The 22,667-nt window shown below is 39.9% G+C and overlaps 1 protein-coding gene and 2 long non-coding RNA genes across 4 annotated transcripts; 2 read left to right on the top strand and 1 right to left on the bottom strand.

Annotated features, from left to right (window-relative positions):
• Positions 1-6,381: 6,381 nt before the first annotated feature.
• Positions 6,382-9,184, top strand: LOC121904183. Of its 2 annotated transcripts, XR_006098180.1 has the most exons (4): positions 6,382-6,890; positions 8,548-8,629; positions 8,795-8,934; positions 9,033-9,184. It is a non-coding gene; the product is annotated as an uncharacterized LOC121904183 (long non-coding RNA). The 2 variants fall into 2 exon arrangements; XR_006098179.1 differs by lacking the exon at positions 6,382-6,890 and having other exon boundaries at positions 8,445-8,629.
• Positions 9,185-10,904: 1,720 nt separating this feature from the next.
• On the bottom strand, positions 10,905-22,061 carry LOC121904563. The gene is made up of 7 exons (XM_042422368.1): positions 21,941-22,061; positions 21,343-21,480; positions 17,565-17,585; positions 17,189-17,470; positions 12,460-12,789; positions 11,742-11,824; positions 10,905-11,621 (listed from the first exon to the last, which is right to left on the bottom strand). Exons 1-7 carry the CDS (start codon positions 22,059-22,061, stop codon positions 11,502-11,504), a joined length of 1,095 nt encoding a protein of 364 aa, XP_042278302.1. The 3' UTR covers positions 10,905-11,501.
• Positions 13,797-14,845, top strand: LOC121903258. Its single transcript, XR_006098004.1, has 3 exons — positions 13,797-14,460; positions 14,554-14,664; positions 14,787-14,845. It is a non-coding gene; the product is annotated as an uncharacterized LOC121903258 (long non-coding RNA).
• Positions 22,062-22,667: the final 606 nt, after the last annotated feature.

Here is a 22,667-nt window from a genome sequence, read left to right on the forward strand (position 1 = left end):
CAAAAGACTAATCGGTTTATTTTTGAGTTGTCATATTAGTTTTACTGACGTTGTTGTTGTTTTTGTGTGTGTGTGGTTCATATTACTCCCAAAACACAGACTATATTTCAAAAATCAATTTCCTGATTGCAGAGCTTGTTTTGGGGTGTAGTGTACATAAGTATAAGATGTGCATAGAACGGCTCATATTTTGTGTTGTTTTTGTCAAATTACAAATCACACTGCACAGGGAACATATTGCACAAACTTCGGGTTTAACTGTTCTATGTAATACACATGGAATCAGTACTTTGGGTGTAAACATCTGAAATCATCCTGAAGAGGCATAGTTTAAGAGTTTGTCTTGAAACAGTATTACATTTCTTTTTAATTGCAAGCAGAGACCATGTACTGTTTCAGTGAGGACTGTCAGTATGACTGATAGTGACTCCTGGTGGCTGATGGTTATACTTGAGTAAAATATGAACTATAATGAACCAAACATTATGTTTATTGTCCATGGTCTAAATGACCTGATGAAATTAATCTGAATCTGTAATGCAAACTTTCCTCTAGAGTTTCCTGTAGAATATGCATGTCTTCTATATCAAGCAGGGATACTTAAAGGATGGGTTCATAATTTTTCTTGCAGTAATTATTCCTCCTGTTCATACTGACCATTAAAATATCTCTTCATAATGTACGTACAATGTAAGTGATGGGGGACAAAATCCACAGTCCTCCTTTTGTGAAAAAATGTATTTAAAGTTTATCTGAAGCTAATATGAAGCTTCAGCGTCCAAATGAGTCAAATCAAGTAGATATCTTTCAACGTTACAGTCTTTTTAGTGCCAAAGTTCCTCTTTTTGTTACTATACTTCCACCTGCAGCTCAACAGGGAAACACTGTCCGAGGAAACACAAAGAGGGAATTTGATGCTAAAAAGACTGTAAATGTGTCAGATATCCACTTGATATGACTAACTCAGACTGCTGAAGGGGATCTTTTAATAGTTAGTATGAACAGGAGGAATGATAACAGTGAGAAAAACCTCGTTCACTGTTCATATGAACACCTGACTGTAGTTTTAAGACAGACTTGAAAAATTGTGAACCTGTCCTTTAATAGGACATGTTTACAGAAAGAGGTGCAGGTGGTCTCTTGAGATTATTATATGTTTACCAGTGATCCTGCTTCCCTTCAGATCATTTAAACCCATTAAGACAGTGCAGTCTACATGTAATCATATATAATTCATCATATATGAAATTTAATAGGGATTTTGATTAATATTTAAAGTGAGGAGTGGAAAATGACATAAAAATCCATATACTATATGGAGGTGCTGTATAACCGTTTCTATTTAAGCAATCAATCAGCACAGCCAGACAAGTTTAAATGTGTTGTATGATAGTCACAAAACAGTTTGCAGTTACTATGGAGATAAGGTGTGCCTGTGTTTGACATGCAGACTTTACAGCCTGCCATGTGACTGCAATAAACAGAATGTGGGTTTGTTGTTATCATGTTGAAACAAGTAAACATGAAAAGATGTTTCAACGTGTTTTCATCATGTTTTGCAAATCCTACAGATTGTGGGCCAAAACCATGTTTTGTTTTATTACAATGAAACATAGATCACCTTGTTGCTTTGACAACCACACCTGGATCTCTTTAAAGGTTTTCCAAAATTAACTTTGAATATCATTGTGTTCCCACTCTGAATCAGGTAGAATCCCAAATCTTGCCAATTTTAAATTTGTGTATACTGTCTCTCAAAATTTTCTGTACTTACAAACATGTAAGTAAAAGATCAAATAATGACCTGTCTCAATAGCTATCTGCATTTTTGAAAATGTAAATATTTATAGACATTAATAATATATACTTGTACATTGCCTCTTTTTATTTGTATAGATTTGTAATATAACATATAACTTTAAATCATTTTCTGCCTCTCAAATATTATATTAAAGAAAAAAGGTTTTAAAGGTTTTAAATCTGCTTTTATTATTTTTATTGAAACTTTATAATAACACATTCAAACATGGCTTGAAATTAAAGCCAGTGCAGAAGTCCCTTAAAGTGCCGTACCACTGACAAAAAATCTCTGGCTCCAATAGACTCCCATTCAAAAAGTGACAACTTCTGTCATGAAAGTCATTACATTTTTCAATGAGTCATTATGGTCTCAAATATGTAAATCTGTCAAGTACAAATGTGATCAGTCCGTTTGAGTAGACATGAAAACTAGGTGGTTCTTTTTACTTTACCATATCAGGTAGGATGGATCTCTAACCAGTCTGCAGAAATACACTGAGTGTGTTTTTGCCTCCGTGTGATCACAGCTGATGGAGGCGACAGTCCAGTGAGAGTTTGAGTCCAACTGATACTACCTGGATGAGAAACAGATTTATTGCACAATAGTTTAGGCTTAATATGATGCTCACTCTCTCTGTAGATCATTCACTGCATAAACCTATCTATAGATGCCTTTTTTGTCTAGCTGTCAACATATCCACATTTCTACTTATTTTTGAGACAATGAGTGTACAAACCTATTGAAGAGGAGGTTCACACAGTGCGACACCTGCTGGTCATTTTTGTAACTACTTTTGGCCAGTTTGCTGTTGGTTTTATGCTGTCTATGCTGATTACGAAGGAGAAGCGAGAAAATCTGCTGATTAACAAAATTCTCATAATGGCAAAATATTATATACACAAAGCCAAATTTATGAAAACCCCACCAATTTCCAATGCTTTTTATAATGAGTTTCGACTGTATTGTATGATTCTAATACCTGAAGTGTATGAATTTAAAGTCTGCAAGAACTGCTGATATGTGCACAATTTCACAAATTAACAGACTCTTTTTAACTTTATTTATTGTATTATTTATGTTGTATTATTGAGAATTTATAGATTTTATTTTCTTACTTTTAATAGTATAATTGAATGGTTTTGTTTTGTCTTTTTGTATGTGTGTGTGTTTGACTTGCCTTACGGTCTGTAAATATATTATTCGATAAAGCATACTTTTTAAAAAGAAAACATTTTTTAAAAAGAAAGAAAGTGGCGCCCTTTTGCTTGATTACATCATCAAAGCGTCACCAACCGTTACTGGTCTGTGTGGGCCTGGCTTGGAGGGCTAATGGCTCTGACGTTTTTTTTTTTTACATTTTCAATCGATGAGCACCAGCATGTCTTTCTAATCTGCCGTGAAAGGAGTATGCTTATTTTGATTAAATAAAAACATAGCATCGAATAAATATAGGTTAATCAGATGAATTTAATAAATAATTAGTGTAGTTTTGAGTCAAACAGCCTGTTCATTCAACGGCGCCACCCGCCGTCAGTGAGAGCTAGCAGGCTAACGTTCATGTAATGTTAGCTACCATTTATAACTGTTGCCGAGCAGAGAAGTTAAATGACAGTCATAAATGTCACCAAACTTAAATTACTAGTTACGTCGATATTAGGCCGAGGAAAAGTAACTTATTTCCCCCAGTGCTGAGTATATTTTAACAGAAGACAGATTTCTCCTCCGCTAATGCTAACGGCACAGAGAATGCACAGAATTAAGATAACTGGCGTTAGGTTAAAAAACGCAGCAGCATGACGTTAGTTCATTAAATGGTCTGTTGGCTGTCTGTTCGATGAAATCTTGGCTTATATTGAATAACAATCCCTGGTGCAATAGTCTGAAATGTAAAAATGATTAATTTAATGTTTCGGATAACAGAGAGAGTAACGTTAACCTATGTAAATTAGCTAACGGTCTGACCGTTGGTGTCAACGGCCATTATTTCTAATATTCAGAGTTTTATTTTATTCCACTCTTGGCTCATAAACCAGTTAGCAGGGACACTCTGAAGTAACCTCATTAACATTTAGATACGGGGAAACATGGCCTCCTTACAACACCTATAACGTTATCAGTGAAACAGCCGTGTTGTCCCATTTATGAGAGAGACAGACTGTTATCCAAGCAGGGGAATATTCCAGAAAAAGGATTGGTTTAACCGGTGTTTCGGTTTAAAGAGTGACGTTTTTAACTGGAGACTTTCAGCCGAATGATTCTGTGGTTGCAGCTGTTGAAAACAGGAACAGAACACATAACATTAGCTGTCCTGTAAAAGCCTTGAATTCTCTTAAATTGAATGTTCAGTATATATTCATCTGGTGCTCCTTATTTTGCATTATGTAAATTAAATGGTGTCGCCAACAAGAAGCGTTCACCTTTCTTAAAGTTACTCCTTGTGTGGGAAAACCATTGAATGTATAAAAGATTTATTTATAAATATATAAATATGTGTGTACAGTCAGTGGGGAAACACAGATTAGCAGAGCAGCTAACGTTAGTGTCTTATGAGGAATTCGACACTATTTCTGTAGAAGTTAACCGGCAGTAACACTTTAAACTTTAATGTTTAATGTTGCAGGTCGTTACGTTACTGTCCATACACTTTGTAAAACTTCAAACTGCATTAATGTGTCAACATTTTAATACATGTTGCACAAAGAAGTCACTTATTTTTATGAAATTAATCTCTTCAAACAAATTTGTCAGTCTGTTCCCCCATAGATATGTGTTTCCCTTTACCTTAAACTGCACCCAACCTTGACCCCAACAAGTCGTCACAAATTAAACAGACGGTGGGTACTAGGCAGCTACTGGCGTGTGAACACAGTTATTAATATTTTTGTTTTCTTTGTTGTCATTTTTTAAGTATTCAGAGTAAGTTATGTCACTAATAAAAACCATAATTATTGCTAACAACTGTGCTAACTGTGTAATTAAACTTAGAATGCTATCTGATTAGCATGGTAGCTAAAGCTTAAAATCTGCCTCTCACTGAGTCCAAACAAGATAAAACTTTGACTTTCACTCAGAAGTTGTTTGCATCAGAATCATTCATGTTGATTCTGATAAAAAAATCAATTTGGAGGTTTCAAAACTTAAGAGCAGTGAGATCACATGGTGAAGAGGCGGAACCTGATTGGTCATCGTGGCTGCATTCTGAGCACTGATTGGTGCTTTGCAAATGGAACCTTATAGCACAAAATTAGAGCTTGAGTTTTGAAATCGAACCTTTTCTCAAATTTTTGGGCCAATGATGCAGAAATCAAAACATAAACCTACACAAAATGTCAATAACTCAAAGAACAGTTTCATGTAAACAACTCATTTTTGACAAAAATGTTAGATAAAACCTGATTTGTTACATTTCTTGAGTCATTAAAAATATCAGAATCCATCTTTAAAAAGACCATCATAATATGTAACTGGTGTTATTATAGAGTGTAAACCCCCATATTCCCAGAAACAGTATCATTATGACCTGTACTGCAGCCAACCACCAGGGGGTGATCAAGATGTATTGGCTTCACTTTTGGGGGGCTGTCATGACGGCCATATTTATACACAGTCAATGGTTTCCCCTGAGTTGCATGTTTGTTTTCTCATTAATGCCTTTTAAATAATCTAGTCTGTCTATCTCCATACAGTCACAGAGTCTCTATCAGACCAGATCTGCACCTCAGGCTGACCACTGAGTGTGTTTTTCAGGAAGGCCTCTGTCAAGTCTCAGAGGAAGGAGACATGGCCAACAAGTCTTTTCCTGGGTCCAAACATGGCCGTGCCGAGGCCAACCAGATGGAGTCCAGCTGCTCACTGCAGAAGCTGAGAACCAAGCTCCATCCCCACTAATTCAGGAACGGCCTTTCCAACAGTACCACCCATGAGCATGTGCGAGCTTCCGGTCCTGAGATACGTCACTTCCGGTTTTTGAAATGGCTGTATCTCAGCAATGGAAGGTCGTAGAGACATGGGTCCAAGACTGGCGCGTTCAGAGCCCCCAAATTAGGTTTGATGCCACCCACTCCCGAGTCTCTACGACTTTTGGTTCCCGAGTTATAGAGCAAAATGTCCTCCCCATTGGAAATGAATGGGATGAAAATTTTACTGTGTGGAGGCCAAAATCGACCACGCAGAAAGTATTTAGGAGCACGTTTCAGGTCATTTGGAGTCTATTCGTACCACCCATGGAGTGACTTTTCGAAAAATCTTGACACCCATGAGAGATGAGGTAGGTATTAAGGTGTAAGAGGTAGGTAAGTATTTTAAAGGTAAGTTGTGGACTCTTTGGTCTGGCTTGTGTTTGTGTGTGTGTGTCTGTGTGTGTGAGTGTGTGTTTGTGTGTGTGTTTGTGTGTGTGTGAGTGTGTGTGTGAGTGTGTGTGTGCGTGAGTGAGTGTGTGTGTTTGTGTGTGAGTGTGTGTTTGTGTGTGTGTTTGTGTGTGTGTGAGTGTGTGTGCGTGAGTGTGTGTGAATGTGTGTGTGTGTGTGTGTTTGTGTGTGAGTGTGTGTATGTGTGTGTGTGTTTTTGTGTGTGTGTGTCAATGTGTGTTTGTGTGTGTGTGAGTGTGTGTGTGTGTGTGAGTGTGTGTGTGTGAGTGTGTGTGCGCATTTGTGGTTTATGGAGACATTTTGCATGGATACACGCCACACTGTGAGGACATTTTGAATTGTGAGGACAGGGACAGGGTCCTCATAATTCGGACAGCGTAGACGTGTTTCTATAGGTGTAGAGACCCAGAATCCAAAGTTTCAGCAAATGTCTCCACAATTCAGATTTACGTGAATTTGTGTAAAATCTGTGTATGACACAGCGGCCTCTGTAGGTGGGTCGATGTAACTGCACCCACTAATGAATCATTCACACGTGTAAAGTTCACAGCTTTTGATTGGCTGACAGTCGCCTGTCCTCATAATTATGGTTTTTGTCAAAACTGCTGTGTTACCCTAAACGAGGTGACCTCTCTTCAGCCAGCCACCAAATCATTTCCTGGTTAACATTACGTTATATCCAGCTGAACCAGCACATTTTCACCTGCACCTGTGGAGAAGAGGTAAGACTCAAAACCCAGCACTACATTTCGCATCCAGAAACTAGTCAAAGCAACTTTTTTGATATCGGTAGCTAGTTGAAAGTGCCATTTCATCCAGCAATTGATCATATAAATTTCTGGGAAATTAATGCCAACGCTAGCTTAGTTTGAGGACAGTTTAGTTTAGCTTAGTTTAGCTAACGTTGGCTTTGCTTGGACGTGGTTGATAGAGTGAGAGAAATTATAAGTGAAAATGTGATGCTTCTGCTTTTGTGAGAAACTCCCTTTTCAGGTATGATTCCATATATATGAACAGTTCATATTCAGTAGTGTGTTAGATGAATGCGTATATGTTCTCGGGAAAGTATTGGTATTACGGTATGTCAGTGCATTGTGGAGTAATGACGTTAATTACAGGACAACCAATAAGCTAACCATGCTAACCTAATGTTATGCTAACTGACGGCGAATAAGCTAACAATGCTAACGTCATGTTATGCTAATCGCAGTGTCGTCTTTGGACTAAGTAAGTGATGTGGGGAAAATCACTCGACTGGCGATGTAGTTTGCAGACTATCCTGTAAATTAATGTATGTTGTATGTTTGCTGAAATGTCTTTGTTATTAATTCAGTGTACTGGTAGTGTTGTAGGTTGTACATTATGAGGTAGTGCTATCAGTACTAGACATGAGCAAAGTTATCACACTTTAGTTTGTGAACTATGAATCCATGGTAATAATAATCCATAACAATAATCCATGAATACACACATACACAAATATATATGTATATATATATTATCCTGTTTAATATAAGCATTTCAGTAAAGTTTATTAGTGTATGTTACACAATACTGCAAACATTTAGGAGAGCTGTCTTGTGACACCTGTACTAGTATGTACAGAACTAGTATACTATGTATGTACAGTATTGATTGTAATGTTATGTAGTTGTGTAGTGCTCAGTCATTATAATACATGACCAGAGGAAAGTTTGTGTCCACACATCTTTGACACATATACTGCCTTTTCAGGGCATTTACACTTTGACCCTTGACTTAATTTAGTCTAGGTTCAAAACTATGTGCTTGTTCACCAGTATGGTGTCACATCTTGCCTGGACTTTGGGTGTTTTTTGGTCTTGTGTTGTGTTCTTTGGGGTCTCCTGGTTTTGCACTTCTGTTTGGTCCTTCGGTTCATGGGGGTTTTCTTGTATGGTTTGGGTGGTGGGTTTTGGAGGACTGCGTCATTGGTTTGTTGGGTTGTGTGCTTGGGTTTGTGTTTGTGGTTGGTTTTGGATGGGTTAGTGTAGATGGCATTGAGTTTGTTTTCTGGGTTTTTGTTCTGTTTCCCTTGTGTGTTCATGTGCTCCTCCACACCTGCCCTGCATTTGGACTCGTTGGTCCTGCCCTGCTCTGTTTTCCCCACACCTGTCCTGTGTTAGCCTCGTCAGCCCTGCCCTGCTCCCTGTGTGTCCTCAGCCAATCAGCTCCCTGTATGTTCACTCCCCTCTCTTGAGTTCTCCACCCATCTCCCCACCTGCACCTCATCTCCTTGTTAGTTCAGTTTCTTTTTAAGTTCTGGTTTTCTGTTCAGTCCTTGTTGAATCGTTTTGTGTTGTTGCATCTGCTAGTTCTGTTCTGCTCTGTTTGACTGTTCATGACCATCCACAATTAAAGGAGAGTTTTTCATCATATCTGCATTCCGGCCTCTGCGTTTGGGTCCACTCCTGCTTCCCCGAGTCTGACATATGGCTTACTAGTAAGGCAAGGCAAATTTAGTTGTATAGCATATCTATTTGTTTGGCACATTTCCTACACAGACACTTAAAAGACTGAAAGTCAACTGTAAAATAGGTCTGCAGTAAGTTGTTACCAAACTATGATAGGTAAACTGATCAGATTTTTTTCTATATCTTTACTGAAGTCATCATCATCTTTAGCATGAGATGTCAGCAATAAGGCCACAGAGAGTGAAGATTAAACCTAAAGAAGAGGCAGCATATTTTTCATCCTTGGGCAAGGACGAGGATGGATTCAATATAAAATATATTAATTCATTTAAAGGTGAGTTGCCATTTGTTAAAAATTCTTTAGCACAGGTATACTTTTAATTATTGCTTTAATCTCTGCATATTTCTGACACATCTTCTGTTCTTCGTTAGGTCGAGGAGTGTTCAGTTGCCGCCACTTTCAGAAGGGAGACTTTCTTATTGAATATCGATTGGAAATCAAACAGGAACATGAAAACAGGCTAAGACTGTACCACGATGCCCTGAAGGTTTTCATGTTTGAATTTCTCTACAATGGGGAGAAAACTATGGTACATGTGTTGTCATACTTAATTTACAGTATTTTTTGTAAGTTTAATTTCACCCAGAAAAACAAACTCTGCCATTTTGTACTAACTTGATGTTAGTAGTGGCAGTAGTAGTAGTAGTAATAGTAGTAGTAGTAGTAGAGGTGGTGCTGATTTATATATTATTTTTCTTCAATTTGAAAATGAAAACAGCATTTGAACTTTCATCTTTAAAGACGTAACCTGCTGTACGGTGGACAGTATTCAAATGCAGTAAGTGAAACAGCGCCCCCCGTCTGTTGCATTTATATTTACATGTCAACACGCTCTTATGGGGTCAAAATGAAAATGTAATCTGTCGTCTCATCATGACGATCATGCATCATCGTCAGTGAGGATGTCAGTCATTCTCTGCAGCGGGACTTCATGCACCTTGCTAAAGGGAAAACTAGCAGGTATTGTGATGATGTTTAAGGTAAAGTACTGTTTAAAAATGACATAATCTTCTTTGTCAGGTTCATCAATGATGATAAATGATCTGAAGTCTATAGTTTTTGGATGAGGCTGCTGTTGACAGATTAGTGGATTTGATATATTAACAGAGGACTTGCGATCATTTTGCAGCCAATTCATGTTGAAGTTGGAAAAGTTTAGAGTTTGACAAATTACACGGGAGGCTGTTAAGTTTAATAAAATAGTTGGGAGATTGCTAACCATACTGTAGGCAGACCACTGTGTCTGTGCTTATTTATAGACACAGCCGACGTATAACTGAACTGTTAATATTGTAGCTGTTGTTAGTAATGTTGAAGGATTAGGGTTTATATTAACCCTACAGGAGACACCTTATCAAGAAAAATGAAACTTGCAAATAAAAAAATGAAAGAATTTTGAGCCTTTTTTTTAATAAATTCTATTTCTACATTCTGTATTCTATATAAACCCTGTGCTTCAGAACAGGAAATCCATTGAGATGAAGGTATAAAGACTGTACATTCTGCTTTTTTTGAGGTTTGACTTAAACATTTAAAAAAAACACAAAACAAACAAAACCTGAGTGACAAATGTTAAATGTGAGGAGAGAGACCTGGCCGACACCTCTAACAAAATAATACAAATGAACAAAGAGGACACAGAAAGTCAAACTGTCTCAAGTTGCTTTGGATGTTGTTGGCTGCAGAAGGAGAGAACGTCACTGTGAGAAGGTTTTGGTTGGTTTTCTCTTCACACTCTGCTGGTTAAGATGTTTCCTTCAGTCTGCTGCTGCAACTAAACACACTTTAAAGTCAAACTAACTGCTTTCAACAGAGCGTTTGGTGGAGGTTTGAAACCCTGATGTGAATCATTATCTGCTGCACGCTGACAGTAAATGAGAAGCCGAGCAGAAAGCTGATGTGATCTGATGTGTTCACTTTGTCTCCTGTGTGTTTCGCTCTGGATTCATGATGGACTCACCTGACATCAGTGACATCACACAGGTGTCATGTGTTGTATCAGCTGAGCAGGAAGTCAAACTGCAGCACCAACAGTCAGACATCAACACATCTGATTGTGTCCTTATAAGTGCAGTTTAACACTTTGTTTGTCTTTTTCTTTTATTCTCACAAATCAAACAATAATTGTATAATTTGATTTTCAGTGTAGAGAGGGAGAGGTGCACTAAACTGACCAGAATATCATGGAAATGCTAATTATATTTGGGGGTCTGACATTCAAAATAAAACAAAGTGTAAAAGTGTTATTGATACACTAGAAACTGATTTATTAGCATGAAACTGTCACATACAATAAATGAGTGAACATTCAGCAGAAACACATGTGCTTTAAATTCTGTCAAACATCAGATTTTTTTCATAAAAACAGCAAAACAAAAATAAAACATTTGATTTCACTCATTAACTTTTTCTTTTATTCAGTTACTTTAACTCAAAAAGCAAATATTCTTAAAAGAAGCAATAACACATTTCAGCTGAATAAGTAGTATATAGTATATAAAAGACAGTGAAGAAAAAAGATATAAACTCATCAAACAACTGGATGGATTTTTAAATGATTTGTTGACTCAACATTTATCCAGATGAGACCATAAAACTCTGGATTCATCAAAATCTTTAAGTAAAAAGTTACAGCTGTTCACATGAGAGAAGTTAATGATGATAAAAAAAATGTTGTGGCACTGAGCGTTGGTGCTGGATGTAAATCAGAAGCTGTGGAATCGACCAGTATGGACATCATTCCTCGCCGTACTGGGCTGCAAAAACCTGGCTGAGACTGAGAGGAGAGATGAAACCAAAGATGATTTTCTTCTTCAGTGGTTTGTGGGTCCTTGGAGGTCCTACTCTGCTCCCTGGGCTCCTTCCTCTTCAGCCGGCTCTCCTTCAGCTCTGGAAACACCGAGGTTATAAGAATCCAGCTCAATGTTCTCCTGTGGGCCTGACTTCTGCCCCCTGCTGGCCTGGAGAGACATGACAACACAGATCTAAGTTACTGCATCACTCCTCTCTTCAGTTCAATATAAACAGGCTGAGTGCTTCATTTCAACCAGTCCTCTAAACAACAAACATGTGTTCAGTACCTTCCGGATGAAAACGACGACAGCGACGAACAACAGCAGAGTCACCGGCAGGACGACCAGTCTGATGATATGAACTGTTGGATCTGACGAGACACATTCAGTCATCACATTAGATCACATGACATCATGAGAACAACAGCTCCCATCAAACAGAAACTTTAGTGACGTTAAATCTCCTAAAATCACTGAAGTGTGAAGCAGCTTGTTGATTATAAGTTCATCTGATCTCCTCTGTATGCTGATGATGTTGGACAAAAACAACTCATGTTTACAGCCGGTTTGAAAGAATGAATGAAAGTCTGCTGATTGTCTCCTTCAAGCTCCTGTCTGGTTGAAATGATTCAACTGATTGTTAACAATCAACATCTTTACATGCAGTTAAATCAAATGTGATCCTGGTGAAGCTCTGAGTTCTCCTGATGACATTCAGCTCATCATGTAAAGTCCTGTTTATTATCATTATAGTGCTTATCTGGCTTCACTGACTCGTTTGCTGTCTTTTACTTTTCACTACAACACAGTTGTTATGGTTCAATAACATTAAAGAAGCCGGGAAGGAAACAGTTTACAGTTCCTTCATCAGATTCTGCCTCAGCTCTCTGTAGGTCGCTGGGTCGGTCCTGCTGCCTGATGACTTTTTATCATGTTTTACAAACATGGAAACAAAGTCAGTGTGACGTCTCAGTTCCACTGAGCTTCACACTCTGCTTCAGCTTACCTGTGACAGTGAGAGACAGCAGACGGCTCTCAGAGGAGAAGTTATGAGAAAAAACATAAACGCCATAAACACAGCTGTAGCTTCCTTGGTGGGCGGGGTCTGCAGTAGGAAACAGGAAGTCAGCAGAGTGATTGACAGCTGGCTGGGTGTAGATGTGTGCCGTGTTGGAGGAGGTGAAGGTGAGCTGGAAGGAGCCTCCTGGGTACTGAGGCTGGACGGAGCAGCTGATGGTGAAGTTGGAGCCCTGGCGCACCAGAAACCCCTGCTGCTGGGCCTCGGAGACCCCGTCCATGGTAGAAGACACAGAGATGATTGGCTGAAGCAGCAGGTCTGTAAACACAGAGAGATGATGAATCCTTCTTCCTCTGTGAGAAGCTGAATGTTGTTTTCTCCTCATTTGTTTGTTCAAATTAAGGCCTTTTCTTGCTACACACAGACTACTCATGTGTGTACGACCCCTGTGACCACTAGAGGGCCCCGTTGCACCAACGTATTTCTTCTCTCCTCAAATATAAATTAACACCAAACATCCTTTTGTGTCGATCTAAAATACAAACATTATTTAAGTTCACAATGGCTAAAATAAAATGTGTGTATAGATCAAAAAGCAGTTTTTAATCCGAGAGCTCTTTGTCTTACAAGCAGGGCTGTAGTGGAGGCTAAACGCACGTAAACGCCGTTTACCCACCTCTCAAATTCTGAAACAGTGTTTAAGCAAACTTTCCATCACTTTACAGCTGTTAGCTCAGACTGGCTTCCTACCACAGTTTCTGTTGGAGCTTCTAGGAGCGCTTGTTTTGTTTTCTGTTGGAACATTGTGTCCTTTTATGAGACATGGAGACGTCTGTTACTGTTAACACGGACCAACAAACCACCACCCACTCCTGCTGCGCTGGTGTTAAAACAAACGAACCCTCCGTGCTGAAGCTAGCAGGCAGACTGGAGCCGCTTTCATGAGACAGACGAATGAATCAGAGTTCAGAGGATCATATATGACATTAACTGACATGTGCAGCATCAAATAATAATCTGTCAGACAAAAGACAACAAAGTAAGTAGCTAGAAAAACTCTTCAGTGAAGCAGAAGTTTTATAAATTGACATTAGTGTTGTTTAAGCGTCCAGTTTATCTGCTGCTGCTTTACATTACAGTAATGTTAATGTAGCTGATAGTTTGATAGCTTGACTGCTGATGTATTCACACTGTGTGTCGTTTGTCCACAATTACTGTAATTAACACCATACAAGTTAAAGTTCTGCTTCATGCTCTGTCAGACTCTTAAGAGGAAGCTTTTTACATTTCCAGACTGAGTGAAGGAATCAGGAGAGACGAGACAGAAGTGAGGAAGAATCACAGGATGTAACGTTAATGGTGTTGAAAGAAAAACAAGGAGAAAGTAAAGAACTGACTGAAGAATTTTGTTTATTGCTGCTCATGAATTTATAGTTTATTCAAAACATTTTGTTCAAAATATTTTATTTTGTTTATAGTTTGTTTTGATTTTGATGTTAATGCAGCTAAATTCCTTAAATTAAGTTTTTTATGAGTAAAAAGTAGAATTTGTTGTCATATATATGCAGATGGAATATGATGCAGATTTGGTTTGAGTAGAAACGGCTTTGGTTCAAATAAATGAATGTTGATCAGAGAGAGGTGATCACACAACACAGAGAACTCCTACATTCATGTGTAATACAGAGGAGTCAGAGAGCAGAGGAGGAAACAGACTAACATCCTCAGCTGCCTTCAGATCAGACAGAAAACAGCTGATCAACATGTTAATAAGACATTCATACAACACTGCACGCACAATAGTTTCCATCAGAAACAAGTAGTGAACACAACACTGACATATCATCAGCTTTTAATTTGATATATTGAACTTGTTAGCAAACAGTTGCTTATTTGTTTAGGCAGCAAGCAACAAGTATATTAATTAGTAATGTATTTGTTGCTTGTAAGGTGGATGTGACTGAGCTGCTCAGGAGAACTGCAGGGTGTGTGAGTGAACCACAGCAGGTTGCTTAAAGCTGCAGATTGTCTCAGTTTGAAGCAATGAGCCTCCAGGAACAAGCTAACTTCTGTACCCTTTAGGATGCCGTCGTCCTGGATAAGTTTACAGTTCAGTCCAATGGAAACCAGCGACCAGAGGAGGTCCGTCAGGACCTTCAGGACCTTCTCTGCAGGCCCGACCATTTATGAGAGGTGTCATTATTAGTTCATAAAATATTACACATCAGTAATTATAAGGTTATTGAAACAATTTTATTTAATTAGTTATTAAAATAATTTATGTGATTTTTAAAAAATATTTTGTTTGATTTCAGTTACTATCATAACCATAAACCCAGTATCTGGAGCTAGAACTGGATGTGTCTGCCTCACGCAGGACTCACATAGGACTCACGCAGGACTCACGTAGGACTCACGCGGGACTCACGCAGGACTCACGCGGGACTCACGCGGGACTCACGCAGGACTCACATAAGACTCACATAAGACTCACGCAGGACTCGCGTATGACTCACGCAGGACTCACGTAGGACTCACGCAGGACTCACGTAGGACTCACGCTGGACTCATGTATGACTCACGCAGGACTCACATAGGACTCACGCAGGACTCACGTAGGACTCACGCAGGACTCACATAGGACTCATGCGGGACTCATGCGGGACTCACGCAGGACTCACGCTGGACTCACGTATGACTCACGCTGGACTCACATAGGACTCACGTAGGACTCACGTAGGACTCACGCAGGACTCACGCAGGACTCACGTAGGACTCACGCAGGACTCACGCTGGACTCACGTATGACACACGCAGGCAGGCATTGCAGAAAGGAACGGAGGATGGATTTTGTTTTCCAGTGACTGGTGAGTCCTGCTGTATTAATTATCTATAGAGGTGATTAAGATTGTTGTTGGTAATGCTCGACTTTGCTGCTGTGAGAAATATGGCCTAATTTTTATCTTTCAGAAAATCTTTCCTTTATTGTCTTTTTGTTGAGCAACATGAGTGAACGTTTACCATCGGAAGACCGGGTTGGCAGTTTAGCTAATGCATGTGTGGGAGAAATAACGAGGTTAGCATAGTTTCAGCTTGTTGAGCCGGTGCTTTGAGTACATTTGTTAACAGGTGTCAGAAGGTGATTTTGTAATGGACTTATTCTTAATGACGTAGTTTTTATATTGTTTAGATGTTAGTTGTTGGTGATGAGTGCACTTCAGCCTCTTTTACACAGCCCGTTCAAAGCAGGAATACTGCTCCTGTAATCCGCCTCGCTGTTCTGTGTGACAGCCGGCACGGCGGGACCGGGAGCTGACGCTGTTGTTTCGCCCGTATTCAGACCACATCAGGCGGTGCGGCGTACAGCTGCAGGGTTGAGGAGGTGTGCGGGGATGCAGGTGTGTTTGTGCTTTAGAAAGTAACCGTTGTGAAACAATCAGAAAATAACGTTTTAATGATCTGATTCATCAGCTCGCTAACGTTACTAGTGCTCCCTCTCTCCATTCACTCTCTAGCTCACTCGACCACAGCTGCTCTCTCTCTCTCTCTCTCTCTCTCTGTCTCTCTCGTCTTTTTTAAAATGAGTCAGGAAGCCGACAGAAAAGTCTAACTTAACTTTTAACGTTGTCAAACAAAGAGAAATGTCCTCCCCTCGTCCTAGTAACGTCTCTTTACTTGCTTATGGCAGAGTTTACAGCTCTGATCAGTCTGATCTCCGTCACGCCTCTGAATCCAGAACGCCGCTACGCTATGAAAGCTCACACGGAGGCGGCTTTATGCCGGCTCACTGTAAAAAAGTAAAGGCAAAGGCGTCTTTATGGCTATAATGCGTTTCTCTGTATAGAAGAGGTGTGTGTGTGTGTGTGTGTGTGTGTGTGTGTGTGTGTGTGTGTGTGTGTGCAAGACCCCACAGTCCGCTACTGCCACTGACTATCACTGTGACAGAGGAAGGAAAATATTACTGTCATAGATGATGTCACTGATGGACTTACCTGAGCAGGTGAGCTCCATGATGAAGGAAGAGGAAACTGATGATGCACATTCCCTCAGTGTATATCCAGAATGAACACAGTAAGGATTGATCAACCATACAGATCTGTCTGAGGCTTCATTTCTGCTTCCTGTTGAAACAGCAGAGCCACAGTCCAGATCTCTGCAGGCTGCTGCTGCTGCCTTCATGGTCCAGTCAAAGTCACTCACTGGTCTCCACTCTGATCGTTTCACCTCCAGTGTACCTGCACAGCGACTGGCTCCTCCCACCAACCTGACAGGCTCTGAACAGAAACAGGAGAGTCATCAGTAAAAGAATAAAGTGAGTTTCATTAGAACAGAACTGAAGCCAAATCAAAGCTGCAGCTCCTCTTCTACCTGAGCAGGTGAGTCCAACAGCTTTGCCAGGTGAGCAGGTGCTTCTAGCTGAGTCTGATCTTCCACAGTCCAGGAGAGCAGACTCATGGCCTCCACACTGGAACTCTTTGGTCCACATCGGAGCCTCCACTTCTCCATAGAGCGCCCCCTGGAGGACTGAAGGAGCCCCACAGCCGAGCTCCCTACAGACCACCTCTGCATCCTGCTGGTCAAAGTCAGCTTCACACACTGAGGACCACGACTGCTCAGACTTCACCTCCAGTCTGCCTGAACACAGACTAGTCCCATTCACCAGCCTGACAGAGTCTGGAGAGAGAGAACCATCATTAGTTTGGGGACTTGGACTTACCTGAGCAGGTGAGCTTCATGATGGAGGAAGAGGAAGATGATACTGCACAGTCCCTCAGTGCAGATCCAGAATGCACACAGTGAGATCTGATCCTCCATACAGATCTGTCTGAGGCTTCATTTCTCCTTCCTGTTGAAACAGCAGAGCCACAGTCCAGATCTCTGCAGGCTGCTGCTGCTTCCTTCATGGTCCAGTGCAAGTCACTCACTGGTCTCCACTCTGATCGTTTCACCTCCAGTGTACCTGCACAGCGACTGGCTCCTCCCACCAACCTGACAGGCTCTGAACAGAAACAAGAGAGTCATCAGTAAAAGAATAAAGTGAGTTTCATTAGAACAGAACTGAAGCCAAATCAAAGCTGCAGCTCCTCTTCTACCTGAGCAGGTGAGTCCAACAGCTTTGCCAGGTGAGCAGGTGCTTCTAGCTGAGTCTGATCTTCCACAGTCCAGGAGAGCAGACTCATGGCCTCCACACTGGAACTCTTTGGTCCACATCGGAGCCTCCACTTCTCCATAGAGCGCCCCCTGGAGGACTGAAGGAGCCCCACAGCCGAGCTCCCTACAGACCACCTCTGCATCCTGCTGGTCAAAGTCAGCTTCACACACTGAGGACCACGACTGCTCAGACTTCACCTCCAGTCTGCCTGAACACAGACTAGTCCCATTCACCAGCCTGACAGAGTCTGGAGAGAGAGAACCATCATTAGTTTGGGGAATATTTACCTGCAACATTCATATCAATAAAGCTTTTTAGAATTTGAAAGTAACAAATGTTAAAGAGAGAGAGCACATTCATACAAGTCTTTATTTATAGAAAATATTTCAAGCTATTTGTAGGATTTGAAAATGTCTTGCTCAGGCTCCATCTTGTGGGAGCATGAAGAACGACACTGTGGTGGACAGCAATGCATGATACCAGAAATAAAGATATACAACTTTAAAAGGAGGCATCTCTCTGTTATAAGGTAGTCACGCCCCCTCATAACTCTGTTCACAGGAGAATAATGGATGAAGCTACAGCTAATCTGAATTAGACTCCTCCTGTTTTCCTCTGTCAGATTATTGCTTTCAGCAGTAGCAGCTCATGCTATCAGACCTCAGCTCAGACTACAGTGAACTGTAATTGTTAATGCTGGTCTGAGATAGGGATGCCCCCTGAAACCTGGTTCTGAATTGGATCCAGTATTAAACAGTTAAAAACCTGAGATATTTTTAAGGTCAGTTCTTTTATCAGTACCTGAAGAAAACAAGGAGTGAGATTATTGGATGGTAAAATCTGGTTTCGGGTTCTGCTCATTTCAAGCAGTATCAATAAAGAACTGGACTGATAAGGAGTATTGATGAGAGTAGTAGTATTGATAAAATCCTGAAGAAACTGATCACTAGTCTGAAGTCAGTACATCTGATCATCATGTTGACACTGAGCTGACAGAGAGCAGCAAACTGGTCTGTTTACACTGTTAATGTGAATGATTTAATACCATATACATACAGTATATTGTAACTCAAAACTACTACTACTCCTGCTTTCTCTTGTAGTGTGACATGTAGACCCCCTGTGTTTTTTTACACTTCAAGTCTATTTCTGTTGCATTTAGTGAAGCGTAATCTGCACATACGGTTGTTTAAATCACAGAAACATCCTGCTGTATATGTGTTTTAGGGATGTATGATATTGGATGTTTTGCCAATATCTGATATTATATGTACAAATGTTTTTCCACCAGGGTGAGGAGACTATTACACATGCAATCATAGATTCTACAAAGTATCATTAAGAAAGACGATATATGAAGGAAGAACCAAGGAAGACTGGAGTTCAGGAGCTCAGCATTTAAAAAATTAAAGCATTAATGAACCTGCCAAGTAGGAGCAGCAGTAGTGTTCTTAGAGTTTATTAGACAGACAGGATTAATGTGCAGGATTTAATCTTTGGTCCACAGTCTGAAGCAGAGGGTGGCAGTAATGCACCTAATATGCTGGTTGCCACCTGCTGTTATAAACCAAAAAGAAGTAGAAGAAAAAATGTTTTCCAACAGAGTGGTACATCCTGTCAGCCGAGGTGTTTCCTATCTGTGCAGCTGAACACAGCAGCTCCTCCTGGACTGTTTCACCCTGACGGTCCCGGTGTTTCCTCTGCAGGCTGCACTTCACTCAGCTGCCCGACAGACCTGCTGCTTCTTGCAACCTGAATAACTAACCGGGGCTTGGTGCTCCGGTTGGATCCAAAGGGAGAGTCGGGGCTAGCTGGGAGGCTAGCGTGTTAGCTGCAGCATGATTGGAGGGAAGCACAGCCAGCGAGCCTCCACTAGTAATAAAAAATGATGGAGTTATATGAAAAGGTTGGATGGTCGTCACTGGCATCTAGAAGGCAGCAGCAGACTGTGTCTTCATTTATAAGGCCTTGCTTTCTTTGCTGAGTTATTTAACATCTTTAGTTGAGCTCAGAGCTGAAAACCATGACACCAGATCAGAGAGAAGTTTAGCTTTAAAAGTTCCTAATACAAGCTCTGAACTGGGGAAGACTGGTTTCCAGTTTCCTTACTACTGGAATGAACTTCAACACAGCTTACTGTGCACTCACATCCAAAGATTCGTAAGTAACAAAAGCAGCTGGCAGTGGTTCATTTCCAATGAAAGCTGGAGACGAAGGGCTTCAGACGCCTTGGCAGCAGCGAGCAGCATGATGTCAGCACCAAGAGCTACAAGCTGAAGTTGAGCAGAGTTCAACTTTATGCAAATAAGCAGCAACCAACTCAGATCAGGATTTGATTTTCTACTCACAGCAACCGCTATACTAAAGTTTCTAGCAAACATTTTTTACTACTGTATTAATATTAGGTTATTTCTACAATTATTGTTCTAGATGTATTCTATAACGAGCCGATAAAGCTTTATTCCACAGGATACTCAGCTAACAATGTGGTTTTGAAAGTAAAACAGCATTTTTATTTTTTAAATGACAGAAATATACTAAACACATTTTTCTTCCTAAATGATACAAAGTGGAAACATGAAAACATGATCATCCTATAGCTCTACTACAAACATGATATGTGCCACAACTGAACGTGATGTCTGCAGCACTGCTTGAACGACCCCTGCAGATGACTGCTAGAGGGCTGCAGTGAGCAGCCGGCGACCAGAGCTTCCCCTGCTGCTCTCTTGGTGTGAGCGCCCAGTTAAAGTTAGAGAAACTTTTAGTTTTACTAGCTGCTGTTCTTCATCATATTTGTGACTGTTTTAAGTCGTGTGTCTGTCAGTATGTATGATGATTATTTTGTGACTGTGATGTGAATGAACTGTCGTATTGTGATCCTGTGTATATGTAACCTGTTCTCAGGTCTCTCTTGCAAAACAGACTCAGATGTCTGTAAGAGCCATAATTGACTGCAAGTAGAATTGAGTTTTGTTATATTTCATGTTATTGCAAGGAAGAGCATATATTTATTACCACATGACTTATGTTTGTTTATTGAAATGAGTAATGTGTTTGAATAGTGAGCTCATATTGAGACGTGGTTACTGCACATGGGCAGAAGGTTACAAAGTTCACGCTTGCTTTAAGAAACGACACTTATGTTAGAAGAAAGTCAGAAGAAAGTTAAGAGTTGAACTAATCAGGTTTTTGGCCGTGTAAACGTATGAACTGTGTTAATGTAACAGAACAACAGGTTGGATATTACCAAGTTCTCCATTTGAGAGAAGCTCAGTCGGATTTCTTTTGGATGGTCAAAAGATGAATGAACGGATCTCTGCCCTTCTGTGGAGTTGTGGATTGTTAACAACTATGTGAATACGTGTCAACAAGTTCTCCCTGGCTGGCTTTCTAAAGGCTTTATAAAAACACTGGATTTCACCCCCATAATCTCAATGAGATTCCAGAATAAATAAAGCTTCATAATAAATATACATTGTTGGTTTTATAGATAAATTTTCTGATCTTTTCTCTGTTATCATACCTGAGTCTGACAATATTCTGATAGATTAAAATAAAGAACTAACCAGCAGTAAGATAACTTTATATCTAACTGTAAGAATCCAAAATGTTTAACAGCTTTTAAAACTTGATATCTAAAGATTAATTCTGACACCAGCAGATCAGTGTGGTGTTAACATGTATCACTGTTTGATGATAACAGACTCTTTGCCGACCTAAGCTGTTACAGAGGTTGATGGTGAGGTTGGCAACGATGTCCAGGAGGAACGAGGAGTCGATGACACTGAACATGTGAATTTCATCAGGATCTGAGGCGATGGTCCTCAGTTGAGTCTCGTTTACATTCTTTACACCTGAGAGAAAAATGTTAAAACTGAACCATAAAAACTTAAAATAAGAAAACAATTTGGTTGGCAAAGTAATAAAATTATTGTTTCCTGCTGCTTCCTGCTCCTTAATTAAACCTGTATTGACAGAACATGCTGATGGTTGTGCATTTTTAATCCCATTAAACAGAAATCATATGTCCTTCATTATCACTACCAAAGCACACCACATATTTAGATTTACTTTCTTCCTTGTGAGCAGCAGATTGGTTTAATTCATTTCAGCCCACTATTAAAAGACTTGATTTAATAATGTAAGACATTAACTGATATAAACTATAAATGCAGTCATACACATCATCTTAAGAGTCTTACTAACTAACGTTTTCATTGTAGCAAAATATCATGTTTAATTCATGTTAATGTCACGTTATTCTTTCATGGTAAAATAATATAGTTTCAGAGTTGCAGAGAGAAAGTCAATCACCAATAGTGTAGATCTCAATGCCGGAGTCTCTCAGGAGCTGTGCGTGGAGAGATACGTCGCCCCCAGACTCTTCATCAGTAATCAGGATGAGAATATTTTGGGAGTCTGAACGCGTTCCCATATCGGGTTGAAAGAACTCAGATTGGATGCGACTCAGAGCTGTTCCTGTATGACAGAAATAAAGAGGCTTTAAAAGATACAGAGACTTTATTTCATGTGTTGCTTGTTCCAGACATAAAGGTCCCGTTACTTTGTTCATAGACTGTTAGGTGACTGACAGCTGCAGCACTTCAACACCTGTGTAACAAAATATCTGGTTCTTTGATAAAAAGTCAAAGCTAGAAGCCTGTAGACATAAAAACTGAAAGAGAGAAGTTAACTACGACTCCCAAGATGCATTACAGTCAGAAACATCCAATCACAGAGCTTCAAATTCTATTGTGAGACTTTTATTTGTATTATTATAATTATTATAATCACTATCACTATAACAGCATCAGCAGTCTTTGATATATAACATTATACCATGATACTGTACAATAATGTTATATCACAATATTAATAATCATAAGACTATTACAATAACATTATTATTAAAGGAACATTCTGGTTTATTTCAACCTGATGTATTTCCTATAAATGTGGCCATTGTGTCTCTATGTGTCAGGCTAACTTTGTTCTCTCAGCTCTGTTATAGAGATTCAAGGGATTCAGTAAAAGACGTTTA

This window comes from Thunnus maccoyii, chromosome 9 (assembly GCF_910596095.1).
Source record: "Thunnus maccoyii chromosome 9, fThuMac1.1, whole genome shotgun sequence".
In the NCBI taxonomy this organism is placed as follows: domain Eukaryota; kingdom Metazoa; phylum Chordata; class Actinopteri; order Scombriformes; family Scombridae; genus Thunnus; species Thunnus maccoyii.